The sequence below is a fragment of the Spea bombifrons genome, chromosome 2 (genome assembly GCF_027358695.1).
Source record: "Spea bombifrons isolate aSpeBom1 chromosome 2, aSpeBom1.2.pri, whole genome shotgun sequence".
Classification (NCBI taxonomy): Eukaryota; Metazoa; Chordata; class Amphibia; order Anura; family Pelobatidae; genus Spea; species Spea bombifrons.
In genome coordinates, this window is record NC_071088.1 from 20,653,460 (window position 1) to 20,670,620 (window position 17,161).

The 17,161-nt window shown below is 37.2% G+C and overlaps 1 protein-coding gene across 2 annotated transcripts in view; it reads left to right on the forward strand.

Moving 5' to 3' along the window:
• The first annotated feature begins 207 nt into the window (after nt 1-207).
• SEZ6 (seizure related 6 homolog) overlaps nt 208-17,161 on the forward strand; it is a 234,025-nt gene continuing 217,071 nt past the window's right edge. For both annotated transcript variants that reach the window (XM_053457055.1, XM_053457056.1), the window contains exon 1: nt 208-318. In XM_053457055.1, coding sequence (XP_053313030.1) covers nt 267-318 — 52 coding nt within the window. In that variant the 5' untranslated portion in view covers nt 208-266. The remainder of the gene's footprint in view (nt 319-17,161) is intronic.

The window sequence follows — 17,161 nt, forward strand, 5'->3', positions numbered from 1 at the left end:
TACACCAAGAAACAACTGCCAGCCTCTCTCACAACAACCACAACCAGCTCTTTTTTTTCCTCCCCAGCTCTTTTTTTTTTTATTTGGGTAATTGCTTCTCCCTCCCTTCTCTACCAAGCACTTGCAGCCCCCGGGTGCTTCATTCAATGCAGCTCGTTTCCACAGCTTGATCAGTCTTTCTGCTTCCAAAGTATTGGAGAAAAAACCCCCCAAAGAAGGTAGAAAGAAGAGGCTGTTCCCAGCATTAAGGAGATTATCATAAGAACATGTATGCTGTGTGCTTTATGTTAGCATCTGTGGTGCACATCCATTCTCAAGGTAAGGACTTTCTTGGTCATTTGATGTCCCTGCTTGAATTCAGTTCAATCAGCCAGCCTTGGAATCTCTCATTGTTTTCAAACATGCTTCTTTAGTTAGATGTCATCCCATCACATACTTATGTGTTACAATTCTTCAAAGGATGCCTGCAAGTTCCTATGAGAATGCAGCAGATAACTGCCATTGTTTTATTTGTAGCTACTTGTTTTCACTTAACTCCAGATTCTCTATCCCTTTTGTGTGTTATTTACTCATAGAGTTTGTTTTTTTATATATAAATCCCCTTGACTGATGCTTTTCAATAAGTCACCCTTCTATTAAACTGAAAAATTGGATTCCATTGGAAGGTTCTGAGCTTGATAGATATGTCTATTCTAAAGTAAAGTGCCTGGGGTACTTTATAATTACTTCTTTTTAGATAATCTCATTTTGTTGCAAATGAAATGGCATTTAATCATTTGCCTCGAAATAATAGAATTTTATGCTGCAATTCGTTTCAACAGTGAACTCTGCTCTCACTCTGGTGCACAATTAATTAAGTTATTGGCACATGATTTACTTCATTTGTGAAATATTACATCCTGTAATTTTTTTAACATTTTTTTTTAAATCTGGTTATTGGGATTTCCCAAGAAACCATCTGGTTATGGGGAAACTTTTGTAAAAATGAAATAAAGGAAAAGCACTCCCTTTAAAGCTTACTTGCTTTTAAGTTTGGAGATACTTTCCTTGAGAAGGAACAGACATTTGTAGAAGGGGTATTGGCTGTGTCCATGAGTGTGAATGCAAAAGTTGGAGTGTTTGCTTTTTTTGTTATGATTATTACTAATCTATTATCTATTCTATTGTCTATATATATATTACTCTTGTTTATCTGTGGCTAGAAATGGCTTAATTACTTGCACAGTGACTTTAAAAGTGACTTATGGAACTATATATATATATATATATAACTATATATATTAGTATATATATATATATAACTATATATATTACTATATATATATATATATATATAACTATATATATTACTATATATATATATATATATATATATACCCCCATGGAGTTTGTTTGGGGTTGGACCTTGTATTTACCTTGGACCTTGTATTTAATATAGATTATTACTGGGGGAATTTTTTTTACTATTTTTTGAAAAACATCTTTCAAATCGAGTATGAAATTAGTGTCCTTCTAAAAAGTAATAAGGCTAGAAAACAGTTGTCACTCAGTGTATCAGCTCTGTGTAATTTATTACTCTCTCTGCCGGATGAGCTGATTATGAGCACAGAGCAAAAACAATTTTCAGAAAGTATATTTGTTAAACCAATAAACAGGAAGCCACTGTGATAGAATTCCTTAAATATGATTACATTTTTATATCATAGACAGTTGTTTGTTTCCAAAAAGCTGGTCATCTATGAGCAATGCAAAGCACTTAACACACTTTTAGGTATCTCCTATGGCAATGTAAAGCAAGTTCATTTTACAAAGAAACATTGCCACTTACATCAAAGGCTTTTAAGAAATATATGCATTCACTGCATATAAAAGAGTTTTGGATGTCAGGTTTGCCATGAAAATGTGTTCCAGAATGGACAGCAGGGTTCACATTAAAAGAACATTGGTCTTAACCCTTTGTTTGCCAAGGAGTGTAAATTAATATATAAGTGCGTCACTTTGGATAGGTCAATGTAACCATAGACAACTAGGTTAATTGAATAGAAGAATTGACTTAGCCTTTTGAGTGCTAATGTGCGTAAATCAATATATAATGCAGTAAACTATTATTATATTAGCTATTAATTAGTCTAAATTTGGAGTATTATATTCATAGTTGAAAATATGTTGCCGCATGGAGACTTAAATAAAACTTCTCTTTTTGGGAATTCAAACCCGTTTTAAGAAGGACAAAAAGGCCACGGTTGTATTTATAACAGAACTCCAACTGCGCTTGCACAATTTAATACAGAAGCAAATATTCATTTGAAAAAATATAATCATGATCTCTCTGTTTTTATCCAAATATACCCTTGCTAGTTACAAAGCTTCTTATAACAGACTGCCAGCCATTTCCACCAGCTGAGAGGTAATAACTCCCACAGAATCTTTTTAAACATTGATGTGACACCGCATTGTAAATCTTATGTGAAAAGATTGGAAGCAAATGATGCCTCAAAATATGAACAGTACACAGTAATACAAAAAAAAGAAGACTGAAGCATTAGTTCATTTAGCTGTAGTCATGCTTAGGATGAAAGTTAATATGAACACTAAAGTTCTTACAATAAAACACTTTATTATGTACAGCTTCAAAGCCCCTAAAACACATCTGTGTCCCTTGTCTTTAAACTGACACACAAGTGGCTTTAAAATACTAACATAATACAATTAATCCCTGTGGGTTTTGGGGGCAATATTAATTATAATCAGAATTATATGCTAGTAAAGTGGTAGTTATATATTTGATAGACACATATAGGTGAAATTCTCCAAATTGCTACAAGCCCCAAATTATTCTAGACTGTTTATATTCTAAAGTGTACAAGCTCCCAGTATACGGTATCTGACAAATAATTCCAGGGGTATGATTCTCTTTAAACTTAACTCCCCCAGAACTAATATCAGCCTATACGTAAACAATATAGTGAGTTACAATTAAATATATATATATATATATATATATACTCATGTAATTTCTGAGATCCACTTTTGAGGCAGTTTACATAAAAGACCTTTTACTAAACATGGTACAACTTTTTATACCAAATTTCAGAAGAATAGAGACTTTGATAAATGAGCCCCTATGCATCGTCCGTTCTTCACATAAAAAGCTCATTTACCAATGAAGAGCTATGCTGGCGTTTGTTGATAAATAGCCCATTGTTCTGTTTTTCCAGCAGTTATTGGATTTCTCTGTTCAATTGGCAAACAGGGGAAAATTTATATACATTTGTGGAATACATAGTACCGTGGATACAGAGGGCCAATACATTATACAAAAAAAAAGTTTCAAGAGAGGAAAAGATTGGACAACCATTGACCCTTTGAGTGCTATACTCATATGCAAGCCATATATATATATATATATATATATATATATATATATATATATATATTCACTAAAATTGCCACCAGAAAAATAAACATCAATAAAAATGTCACATTGGCTTGGAGCTTTCATGTTGAAGATAATGGAGACTTATTAAGATTTTCCAGTTGCAGTAGCTTGGAGCAGAACACACTATTTTTAAAGTTGACCTTATTGGAATAGTAGTGCTTTATAGCTTGAAATATTGTAGGTTCAGGATGCAAACAAAGGGACACACAATTACAACAACCAAGTCATTGCTGCTTATATTGTGACTAATAGTGTGTATCATATTATAGCAGGGATAGAAAAGGTTTCATATTTTTCATCAACAGTAGAAGTGTTTCTGTAAGTCAGTAAATAGAACAAATAAACCAAGCACTCTGTAAACACCTTCTACCTAAAAACCCTTATCTTGATAATGCCAGATTGAAATTATTATTTTTACTTATTTGATGAACATTGAGTGATGCAAGGTTTCTAAAGAGGTGGATGAAGACCTTCTGGTGACATTCTCTTAATAGATATATTTTGTTAGTCTGAACTGAACATTTGGCTTGCTCAATAGCGAGAGAAAAAAGTAATCATGGCCAGCTATTGCTTAGCCTAAGCTTTCTTTCTGCCTGTTTTGTTACATATTGCCCATTGCAGCATATGGTGATGGATGGACTGTAGGCCTCCTAATGAGCATAGTGACAGGGTGAACTAATAAGGATAGAAAGAGCAGCTAAGCTAAAATAAAAAACCCGCTGCATGACTGGGTAGGAGAGCTGTTCAGGATCCATAGAGGAAAACCTTCTAATCACTCAGTTAGGAAAGCTGATTTAAAAAGCTCTATGCCACAGTGGCTGTATGACAGTGAAATGAATCGTCTACTGGCTAAGTTTAGTTAAGTTATCAGGGCACTACTGAGAGCAATTCCATATCTGTGATCAGTATTGCAGTCTGTGAATTAGCCTCTGTGAGGTTCAACTCATCCAGTAGAGGGAGCTCTAATATGAATGCCAGCTGTGTTTTGCGATAATAATTACTTTGGAAGTTGGTCCATTAAAGTTTTGCTCAAGCTTTCTATGAAACATTTTTGGGAAATGCTGAAACTGCTGAATGGCCAAGAGTGGGCCATTGAAGGCACCTGAACAAGCATTTCCATGCAAATACATTAATAAAACTATTTCTTAAATTAACAAAAAGAAACTTTTAATAAACTTTTCACTGTGGAGTCTGTAAATGAGTTTTCAACACAGGTAAGTAAAATCCTAGATGTATACCAACATCTTGGTTTACAAAGGAATAACCAACTAGCTTGTAATTTCCCAGGAGATCACAGATCAAGAGGTTGGTTTGCACAGCACACACCCTGTAAGGAGATATCCTTGTATACAGGGCATAAGTAGATAATATACCTCCCCTTAAACTCCCCTCCATGAGCATCTTGCTCCTTAAAAACCATTACCTGCCATTAGCCTCCGTTTACTAGAAAGAGAGAGAGGTTAACCTTTCCTTCACCATACAAACACTAGGTTTTTCAAAGGGATATATTCACCTAAATATTATAGCATAAACAAATAGAGTAAAAAAGCATGAGAAAAATAGTGGACAACCCTTAGGATAGTTATTCCATTAAACCAAAACCCAGAAAGCGCTCTGCTGTTTAAATGGGGTTATGTATGGTCTAAGGGAATTTATGATGTTTCAGTATAGCGGCTAAACTAGCTAAACATACCATGCTGATTTGCTTTCATTTGTGAAGAGCACATGGTTCGTAATATCTTTCATGGTTTGAGCAGACATTTTACTACAGCTTTACTATCAGTGCGCAGTTACAACTAATGGAACACACATATCCCTTCTTCTGTATTACTCAAGTTAATATGCAATATATGATAAAAAAAGAACCCAAAGATCATATAAATCTTGCCATAGAATGCTTGTCAAAGGGTAACATATAACCATAGTTAAACCATTTACATTTCAATATAATATAGGGTGGTTTCATTTGTTACTCACCTATTATCAGGAAATATCTTAATTAGATGGGAGTGAACGTCAGACTTACAGACGAAGGTCTATGTCAAATGAGAGAGGTGGATTTAAAATAATGTATAAAGGCTTTGGGCAGGATGTGTGATTCTGATACTCTCAGCACCAAAGAAAGTCCGGACAAAAAGTATAACATATTAATGAACAATTCTACACCCTGGTATTATTCACACAAACCAAATGTCCTAACATTCTTCTAGACATGCTTAACACCTTCAGCTCCAGATCGATCTGTGCTGTACTGAAAAGCAAAATGCCAATTGAATCTGTATATTTACTTAAATCCAATTAAATTCAGGATCTTCATTTAATATTGATTTTTTTCTTTGTTTTGTCCAGAAATATAATGTAACGCATAAAAATAGTTTGGAACCTATTCTAACTTTCCTTTTTCATTTACAGTTTTAAATAACCACTTTCACTAGCATCAATTATCCATCATCATTCTCCTTTATCAAACTTCCCAATAATCTGGATAATGAGTCAAGTGCTTCATATGAGAAAAAGGGCTTTATATATCAATGGTGTCAGAAATAATGTGAATGTTACAGGTGCAATTTTATGCATTGTGCATAAGTGAAATGGTATTGTATGTACGTTAAACATATTTATAGACAACAGAGTCTGATGGAAAAAGTTAGGGAATTCTAGAGAATAAGTACAACATAGATAAAATGCTTGATATGCAAGTGGGAAGATGTCATAACAGTTGAGAAGAAAAGCAAATCACGGATGGAGCGATAGCTTGAAGCGTACTTGGAGAAGCAGACAAGAAATATAGAGGATTACAGGATTTTAAGAGCTTTGTAATTAAGCAAGGGTCAGGTGTTTACATTTTTATTTTGGAGGGTAAGGAGAGCCAGATTATAGACTAACACAGTGGGGCAGCAGATGAGGAGCGATGAGATACATAGAGGTGTTCCAAATGGATTTGTGTTTCAATGATCCAGACAGGATATCAAAAGAGAATGAAATAGTATTTAATTGTATCTTGTGTGAGGAATGAGCACATTAAGACATATTTCATAAATGGAGACCAACTTGGGCTGTGGGGTTGATTGTGGAATTTTTGACAGTGGTATCAGAAACTAAAAATAACGGAAAAGAAGGAATATCCAGAAACTCAGACTTGGAGAAGTTAATCTTTAGGTAGTAGGATGCATCATACAATCCTCAATCCGCAATTGCTTCAAAACCAGAGGCTGCCCACTTCTGCTCACAGTGAGCTAGATTTTTAAAGAACATCCTCCTGTTAGAGATCCTCTGAAACATATTAGTGAAAACGTTCTTTGTTTGTGGTCTGTTCATTTATCTAATTAGTCCCTGGGTAGACATAATATTAACCTTCTATCAGGTCACCCAGACAAGCTCTTTATCTTTTCGCTTGAATATGAAAATCAACATATTGTTCTTCACAAGCCCAATCCTTCAAACGTAATTCTAAATCTAATGGATTTTGTTTGCCCATCAACTCTGTTTTTATACTTTTTCTGCCAATATTTCTCGGTTTTCAAATATATATGAAACAGTTTACTTATTACATTATTCCGTTCTATTTATTTTTTATTCGAGCAGTCATCAAGTCCAGAGCAAACATCAGCGTTTTGTACCTAATAGTAATTGAGGTATTGTGACTATGTCAAGTGCTGCATCATAACCTTCAACTATGTGAACGCAAGCTTATGTGCGTGGGAGTGTTAAGAACATAGCTGAGGGCTGAGGCTATGTACAAAGGGACAATAGGGCACAATCTAATTGTGAGAATACAATGAATAATTGTGACTAGAGGGCAAAATATTGAAAATCCATCTCCTGGAATCACAATGAAAAGTAACCCCCCAGAAAATTATATTATATGTCAAACAGGGCAGAAGCCAACTTGTTTAACAACAAACATCGCTGCACAAGTTGCACTTATTGAGACACGTGTTTTCATGTAGCGATTGGGTCATTCAACAAATGCATAATCATACTTTATGGTTAAAAACTAATTTTTTTGCCACCCATCTCTAGTAGTGACCTGTTACCTTTGGATGTTATGCTGTCATTTTGAACATTCTCAGGACAGTGGTGATTGTAATCCAGCTTTTTTTAATCTTCCGTAGTAAGAGGGCTAAGTAGGACAAACTGCAGGTCGTTTTCATGTAGATTTAAAACTTTAATACTAACTAGCTGACAAATGAACTGATGCTGGTGGTTTTGTCCGGTTCCATGATAGGTTGGAGCCCCAGGGCAAATGCTTGTTTAGTTCAGCTCTTAATCCACTCCTATTCATAAGAAACCCATGCAGTAGGTGACATGCAGGAAGACTGCTGAAACTCAGCGTCACATTTTATCTATTATGCTCAGCATAAAAAATACAAATTATTTTGATCCTTACAACCATAAATGTTGTGCTGTGAGAGTATAGATGCCTATTTACTTACCCCCAAAGACTAGAGTTGTATATGGAATATACACAGCTACATGTATTATAGGCATCCCCCAAAAGAGACATGTATAGCATGAAACAGCCCTGTCAAACGGATCAGATCTAGGTATCACAGCTGGTTACAGGGCCTCCAGAACAATTATTTGATCTTGAGTTGTGTGGGGTGCTGTTCCCTTTGTCTATCAGACTTCATCCGATTGCTGTCCCTTTACTACCCAGTCAAGCTTGCCTTGTGATTTTGATTCCTAGACTTGTGAAAATGGACAAAAAACAATTCAGACAAGTGTATTGTTTCATTTTTGGCCCATTCATTTCCAGACAACAAATTTAGTCTCCTGGCCTTTCGGTTCGGACAAAATTCTGAGGGCTTTTTCCATTCTGAAATAAAATTTGTTGTCATGCTCCCTCACACTCTCACTCTCTCACGCTCTCTCACATTCTCTTGCTCTCTCACACTCTTATTCACTCTCTCTCTTTGTGTCTTCCTACCTTCCCTGATGACTGCTCCCTTGTCCCTATCTCCTTTTCCGCAGCTCCACTTCTTTTGCTCGCCTGGTCTTGTTCTCTCTTCTTTCTCTATCCACTTGCAACACTTAGACTGGACTTTTACACTTGGTATTAACTATGAATGGGATATTAATAAGATAATCATACTTTGGTTCCTGCTTTTATGGGTGCAAAGCATGTGTCTGGGGGTACAAAACATGTCACCTCACGGGCATCTTCTTCAATGGATAAATAATGATGTTTTTTGTGATAATGTGCTGTTTGCTCCTAGAAGGCAGTGAGCTGTTCCCTCACTTTTTTAGTATTTTATAAAAATAAACACAAAAACAACCACATTGTCTAAAGAGAGATGAAACATCATTATAAATAAAAAACCCTTCCTTCAGAGCCCCACAAGTTCCCACAATGTAATCCAGAGTCATAAAGGATACATTGGACATTATTGGATAAATGTTTCATTTGAGGTTTTGTCGTCCTGTGGCTTTTAAGGAACATGGATACTTGGAGTAGAGCTGCACTTAATTGCTGCTATGTAACAAATTATGCTGAAATGTCATAAAGATAAAGAATATGAATAAATATCAACTCTCCCAGAGGAAATATAATACCTAATAATAATTTATACCTAAATAAATTGAAATGTATTTAATATAATTAAACTGAATTGGTGTTATAATCAATACCATATAACTGATACAACATGACTATCTGTCTAACCAGGCCCGATGCCTTGACTCAAACCTCTGCTTTTTCCCTCACATTCAGTCCCTCGCCCTTATAAACAAATGCTTCCCTACTCGATCCTTATGTTTTTCCCGTGGGCTAAGGATCTCCTCTTCACTTATTGCCTCTTCCTTTTCCCATCTACAACATTTCACTCGGGCTGCCCCATATCTCTGGAATCTACTTCCACCCAACATTCAGCTTTCACCCTCCCTCCCAACATTCAAGAAACATCTCAAAACCCACTTCTTCAGAGAAGCTGCACCATCTCAGCTACTAGAACTTCCTTATCATTGACACGACCACCACACTACCTCTCACCCCATCACTGATACCCCCACACCACCTCTCACCCTTCCTCTGTGCCTTATGTTTGTCACCCCATTCCATCAAGATTGTAAGCGTGCGAGCCAAGCGCTCTCCACCTAATGTATGTATTTTTCTTAGTCTGTCAATTCAAGTCTTGTCAGACCCCTTGAATATTGTATTGTTAGTAGCGTTGCATAAATTGTTGGTGCTATATAAATAAAAGATAATAATAATAACTGCACGCAGATTGGTACACAGATCATCACTCATATGTATTGAAAGAAGCAATATCATGTAGTACCTGCAGAAAAGGCATATAAACAGGTTCGGGGATGGATAATTCCCATTAAAAATGGAAGACAGTTCAATTTGTTCATGGAACATACGATCAGACGCTAGCACAGGATGGTCTTGTTGCCCTACCAGTCACTGGTTAAGTGAGCTGAGACAACCCAAAGAGAGGTTAATTTGTTCTGAATGTTAGAGCACTTTTCTGCCCATAATTCCTATGACAGAATAACAAGATAACTCGTATAAAATCTAACAATAAAAAAGAATTGTGCCATATTGTTTCCATAAAGCCTTCACCTGAATGGCTATTAAAATGACTTGTGAAGCATCCCTTGAACACATCCGCCCTTCATCCTTGCTGTGGGTAACCTCTGAATTCATTGTCTCTACATTAAAACCATTGTGTAAAGAGCAGTTAAGGGACTCTTCCTATATAGAACATCCGCTACTCCTTTACTGGACATTTTACACACTTTATCTACACCAAGCAAAATCTTTTTTAAAGTATTCTGCTTTCCTCTTAAGTAGAAAATGTGTCACTTCCAATTGTTTTTGATGTTTAACTACAACTCCTGCAATGCTCAGCCAATCAATTAGTGGTTAACTATCATATATATATATATATATATATATATATATAAATATAAAAAGTCAGAGTTTTTTTTTTAATGAGGAACAAATATGTTGAACGCCTGCTCCTCCAGCTGTTGCGAGTCCATACCAACTCTCATTACCTTCAGCATGCTACGTAGGCATCATGAGGGATTGACACAACAACAAAATAGCAAAATGTGGCTTTTGCTTTCGAATAACACATTTTAACATAAATACACTTGCAATTACATAAACTGTCACCTAAATGTTATTCTGATCTTATATAAACATCTTGAAACAGGTTCCTTAATTGTATAATGTTTTATATAATGTTTTGCAATTATATTGTAGAAAACCTCTAACATCTGCAACACAGCCTTGCATTATCTTTAATAGGTTCCGTTGCTATTAATGTACACGTTCTTTCTGATCTTAATCACAGCAAGGAATTTTCACAGCTTTGATATTTATTTTAATTTTTTTGTGTGCTTATGAGTGTATTCAATTGTCGCAGATTGTGACATTATCCTCCGTGACGTTTGATCATGTAGAGCCACAACTTCTTAGACGGCAGGTAGCTCACTTGAGCTACGTATTTGTTCTTGACTTTTTTTATTTGGGTGCTTTTCTGCCATTATTCAAACACCATATGGCAATCAGAACAGCTCTGCACAGGAAGAGAGAGCCTTAAGCCAGCCATATGTCATGAGTCCCGTTCTCGCTCCAAAGGTTTATTTGAGATTTCAGAGATGTCGTAGAGAATCGAATATTCCACGGGCTCTGTCTGACAGGGCTCATTTCCCTGAGTGCAGGAAAATTGCTTCTTTGATACTCTGTCTGGAGTGGAGCTGCCGTTCCTTACTCTCTCTGAATCATCTCAGTTCTCCATTAACTAAAAAAAAAAACCCTTTGAATCAGGTGCAGACGCCTCTATCTCAGTGTCTCTAAAGTGTGTAATATTTCTCTTTCAGTTCTGTTACATTAAACTCATATATGTTGCTGTATTCCGTTTGTAGCTGTAGTGTCTGCCAATTTCCTCAATATTGGAAAAACAATTTTCTTAATTCTTTTGGGGGGGAAAAATCAGTAACTGCACTGTCTTGTCACCTGAGAAGATTGAATCTTCCTGAAGGTTCAATACTTTTAACAGGTTGTACAGAGTTATGACGCACGTAACAAAATAGCTGTGCAGAATATAAACTTTATTTTCAAAACTTTATTACAAAACCAATCATGCATAGCCAGGGCCAGACTAGGGCCAATGAAGCGGCCGTGCTGCTTTAAGGCCAGTGGCCACCAGTGATGTTAGTGTGGCAGCTTATATATAAGACGTCACACCCTATGTTTTTATGCTCGCATAGTGTGTGTCCAAATATATCTAGCCGGTGGCGGCACCCTGCAGCACCCCATCTGCTACTGGAGTGAAGTTGTGCCAGATGGCCATTCCGGACCGTTTACGTCTACATAATCTAATAATCATTCTAAAGCAGCATGACTCCAAGTACAGTAGAGTATAAAGGTATTCATGGCCTAAGTAACCAATCGGAATGTGGCAGAAGAACGAGGGGAGCAAGGGGGTGTGGGCCCAGCTAAATTTGGCACTGCCTGGTGGCTTCTTCATTTTTAGCTGTGCTTTCATTGAGTGCTAATAGCAGTGGTGTAACTAAAAACTGCTGCCTCCCCTGTGTCATCTTTGCTAAACAGCTTGTCAGTCCCCCAGTCTGCCTGTGCCATCTTTGCCCCAAACACTTACACATCCATGCTTACACACAAACACTTACACATCCATGCTTACACACAAACACTTACACATCCATGCTTACACACAAACACTTACACATCCATGCTTACACACAAACACTTACACATTCATGCTTACACACAAACACTTACACATTCATGCTTACACACAAACACTTACACATCCATGCTTACACACAAACACTTACACATTCATGCTTACACACAAACACTTACACATTCATGCTTATGCAAACACTTACACATTCATGCTTACACACAAACACTTACACATCCATGCTTACACACAAACACTTACACATCCATGCTTACACACAAACACTTACACATTCATGCTTACACACAAACACTTACACATTCATGCTTATGCAAACACTTACACATTCATGCTTACACACAAACACTTACACATTCATGCTTACACACAAACACTTACACATCCATGCTTACACACAAACACTTACACATTCATGCTCACATACACTTACACATTCATGTTCTAACACACATGTTAAAATGTTCTCATTCTAAAATACATACATACTCTCTGTCCCACCCACTAACCTCACTCGTAGCTTTCTCAGTCCCTGCATGCCATGGGCCCACAACTTTCATCAATGGTGCTCGCATCTGTACTCGCAGCCTCGCTTTTATGAATATGATGTCATATCGGGTGCTGCGCTGATTGACATACGCGCAGTGGGAGTAATTATCTATTTGGCTCCTGTAGCTTCATTTGTCACGGCCACACATGTAGATAGATGTCTGGCCTCAGGACCGGCGCCAGGGGAGGAAACCTACTGAGAAACCCCCCAGTATCCCAATAGTCCAGTCTAGCCCTGTCAGCAGCATCCCATGCTATTAAAATGGACAGGTTCCAACAGGACAAATACTGAAGCAGGGAGAAAATCCATTTGGAACGTGTCCGTGTGTCCCCAATGAATGTAGCATCATGCTCAGAAGATCTGTCTGGTAGGCAGACTGCTGTTGGACCAACTAGCTGTATTTCTGAGAAAAGTATTGCTTGTGTCAATGAAAGGCGTGCATTAGCCACAGGGGTAGGCAAAGTGTCCGAACCCAGGCACCAGCCTTGTGGAAGTCAATGTTGTTTATGTTGCACTTCCCAAATGTCCTTTGCAAAGAATATTGCTGGTTAGGCAAGAAGACATGATTGTACCTTTACTCCAGATATAGCAGGCATACAGTATATTCCTTGTATTATGTACAAGCATTAGCATCATGAGAGGCATCACTGAGCCATTTTAATTTTACATCAAACTCCAGATTTTTTTTCTTGTTAGCGCCTTCATCATTCTTTCTTTTTTCTCACTTATTAAGAAGATTTTGGTTTATTGAGGGATGAGCACAAAGGTCAAAGCCTTGTTAAAAATGGCATTTCAGTCATATCTTTATTTCATTGATATTACTTTCTTCTGACCTTTACATCACTGTCACTCTAATCTAAGACCCTTTTTATCCCACAATGTAGATCTGGAAAATATATAAAACTGACATAGCAAGATATGATTGATGCCCATGCTGGTCTATTTCCACTGTATTCTACTACTGATTAAAGCAAAATGAACTATTTGCCAGAGTCATCTTAAAACTGTATCTAGCTTTGAAAACTGGATTTACATTCATATTTTATCCAGTAAAATATATATATACGCACAGTAGCAAGGAAAAGGTAAGTGGACTCTTTGGAATTACCATTTAAAATATGAGACAATCTTCATCTAAGTCCACAGTTAGACAAATTTTTGGACAATGCTATTTTTGGGGAAGGCTTTTATTTATTCCAGCATGATTATGCCCCAGTACATAAAGCAAGGTCCATAAAGACATGGTTGGAGATTGCGACCCAAGCCTTCTTGTCCAACATCAGTGCCTGACCTCACAAATGCTCTACTGGATGAAAGGGGAACATTCCCACAGAAACACCCCACCATCTTGTGGAAAGCTTTCCCAGGAGAGTGGAGACTGTAATGTCTGCAAAAGGGGGACCAACTACTTTTGTCCATATTGTGTATCTATATAACTATAAGAATTACCATTGCATTGGCCACAGGCTTTCAATGTACCGTATTTGCTCGATTATAAGACGAGGTATTTTCCAGAGCAAATGCTCTGAAAAATACCCCTCGTCTTATAATCGAGGTCGTCTTCTAATCAGACCTCATTCTGCTGGGGCCATGCTGCTTACCGGGCTATGGTCGTGAGCAGCGTCGCAGGAGAACAGGAAGCTAGCACAGTCCTCACATAACTCTGCCTCCCCCCTCTTTCCTCTGGGGGCGGGGCCAGAGAAGTTGCTCGCACAGCTGGGCCCCAGCAGAAGTCTGCGAGTGGGGGATCTGCAGTTCAGGTAAGGGGGTGGGGGAGGGTTTTTGTAATTAATGTGTGAAGTATGTGTGATTAATGGAATGAATGAGTATTTAAATGTTTGTGAATGAGTGTGTGTGATAGCATGGATGTGTAAGGGGGTGGGGGTGGTAACATGGCATAGGGAGGCTGTAATCACACTACTATCATCCCCAGGTTCCAGCATGTACTGACTGCCTTGGCTTGATAGGAGTGTGATTGCTGTTAGCTAGGCAAATAGGGGGGTATAAGGCATTTTTGGGGATCATAGCTTTTATTAAATATGAAAAAATAGTTTACATTAATATTTACTAGTAAAATGTTTTTCCTATAGGGTAGTCTTATATTCAGGCTTTTTGTTTTTTTCCTAAATTAATATTTTGATTTTGAGGGGTCGTCTTATAATCAGGGTTGTCTTATAATTGAGCAAATACGGTATTTAAATATAAAGGGCAGTTATTTTTAATCTCTGCATTGCTAGGGTCATGTGGTACTTATAAACTATAAAACTACTAAGGATTAATTAGGTTTTATGGTTTCCCAGAACAGAGTGAAAGAGAAGCTTGACAATGGTAAAAGAAATGTACTATTTGGTTTAATTTATCTTCATGAAAGTACAATGAAAACGTGTTAGAGCCTCTCCCATAGGAAACACAATTGGTGGACATGAGAGGACAGAGTAAACCTTGCCTTCTTAACCTAAAAAACCATAGTGAATCACTTCAGGTTCAGCAAAACTTTAGCAATAAACCAGGAACCACAGTATTTTCTAGATACGAGGTAGAGCACACGTTTATCAACCTCTGGAGGTGTGAAGACAGAATGTTCCCATGGCACAAGTAACATTAAGAACTGCCACCTTGCACTTACAGCTGCCTTGATATTTCATTTTAAAGCATTCTGGCAAGACCAGGCATGAAATAAGCTAATTTGTTACAAATACACAATGCTGGATTCCATTATTCCAAACTGAGAGGCTTGAACCAGCTAACTTTTAGGAGGCATCTGCCTAGAGGATTCAACAACTGGAAGTCATAATAAAAGAAATCACTACATTCATTATAATTTATCTGCATGATTTTGTGATTTTGTATTCTCCAAAACTAAACCATCTGCTTATATTACTATAAACCTACTATGGCATGTGGCAAAGGGAACACATGATTAAAGTATAGTATGTGAGACATATTGCAGGAAGCCAAAATCCAACCCAAGATACAAATCCTAAGCAATTAGATCTGAGAGGGGAGCTGCTGTGTGTTCGCTGCTATAATGAAATCTCCAGTAGCTGTATTTCTTTTTTTCTTTACTTTATTAACGAGCGGTGGTAGATGAATAGAACAGCCTCCCATCAAAAGTGGTAAAGGCTAATACAGTGACGGAATTTAAACATCCATGGGATAGGCATATAGCTATACTGAATCTAAGACAAGACCAAGGACTGACAAAGTCACACAAAAAAAGCACAAGGCTAAGCCATGATTATTGTAGTCTGGGACCAGCCCTCTATGCTATGGATACCCCTAATGGTAGCTCTTTCTTACTATATACATTACCATAAATATATTTACAGACCGTCTTAATTCCTTCAGAATTTCCCTGCATGTTTGAAGCTGGGAACTTACCAGACTGAAAAACAAGAAAGAGTCCATAAATGTTAATATATGGTATTTCTACCTCCTTAAAATTCCTTGGGCGTATGAGACATAAGAGGAAAATCATGCGGGGGGTCTTATTATCAATATAATTGTGTAGGAAAGCTAAAGCATTAACTTCTTACACCTATGCATTAAAGTCATTTGCTTCAATTTTCAGGCATTAGTCCATACCGGTGCATGTGGTGTCAGCAGGAAGCATTTTGGAGGGATTATAAAAAGCATAGATTATAGGGACATTTAGCACACTGACCATCTCTAAGTAGTGCATTTTCACTTACATTTATACCGTATCATTTATTATTATTTTAATGGTTGGTACCGGTCTAAATTTCAATCTTGGACTCCCATTATTTTCAGCGGGAAAGCTGTGAATCCCCAGCTCTGTTTCTGAAGCTAACATTTCATAGAGATACAATGTTTTAATAATTGTTTATGAATGTAAGAAACTGATAATCAATACCGAGTCAGATAACTCTAAAAATAAAGATTTTATTTTGGATTTTTTTTTAATGAATTGGAATGGCAAATGAATACATGTTTGACATTTAGAGTCTCAGTAACAGCATTTCTTGAACCCAGAGTAAACAAAACAGCTATAAGAACTTTCACTCTTTGGGAATGCTTTCCACAAGATTTTGAAGTGTTTCTATGGAAATTGTTGCCTATTCATCCAAAAGAGTATTTGTAAAGTCAGGTACTGATGTTGGCTGAAAAGGCCTGGCTCTCCATTGGCGTTTCAGTTCATTGGGGATGAAAGCATAAAGGTGTGTAAACTGTCTTTGTATGCTGTGGCATTAACATTACCCTTCACTGGAACTAAGGGGCCCAAACCCTGAAAATCAGCCCTAGACCTTTCTTTCTTCTATATAGTAGGCAGTATGTATTCCGGTAGGTAACGTTCTCCTTGCATCCGCCAAACCCAGATTTATCCATAAGATTCCCAGATAGTGAATAGTGATTCATCACTCAAATGAACATGTTTCCGCAGTTCAGCCGACGCTTGGCACTGTGATCTTCCGCTTGTGTGCAGCTGGTTTGCTATGAAAATCCTGTTCACATTCCTGTGTCTGGTTATGC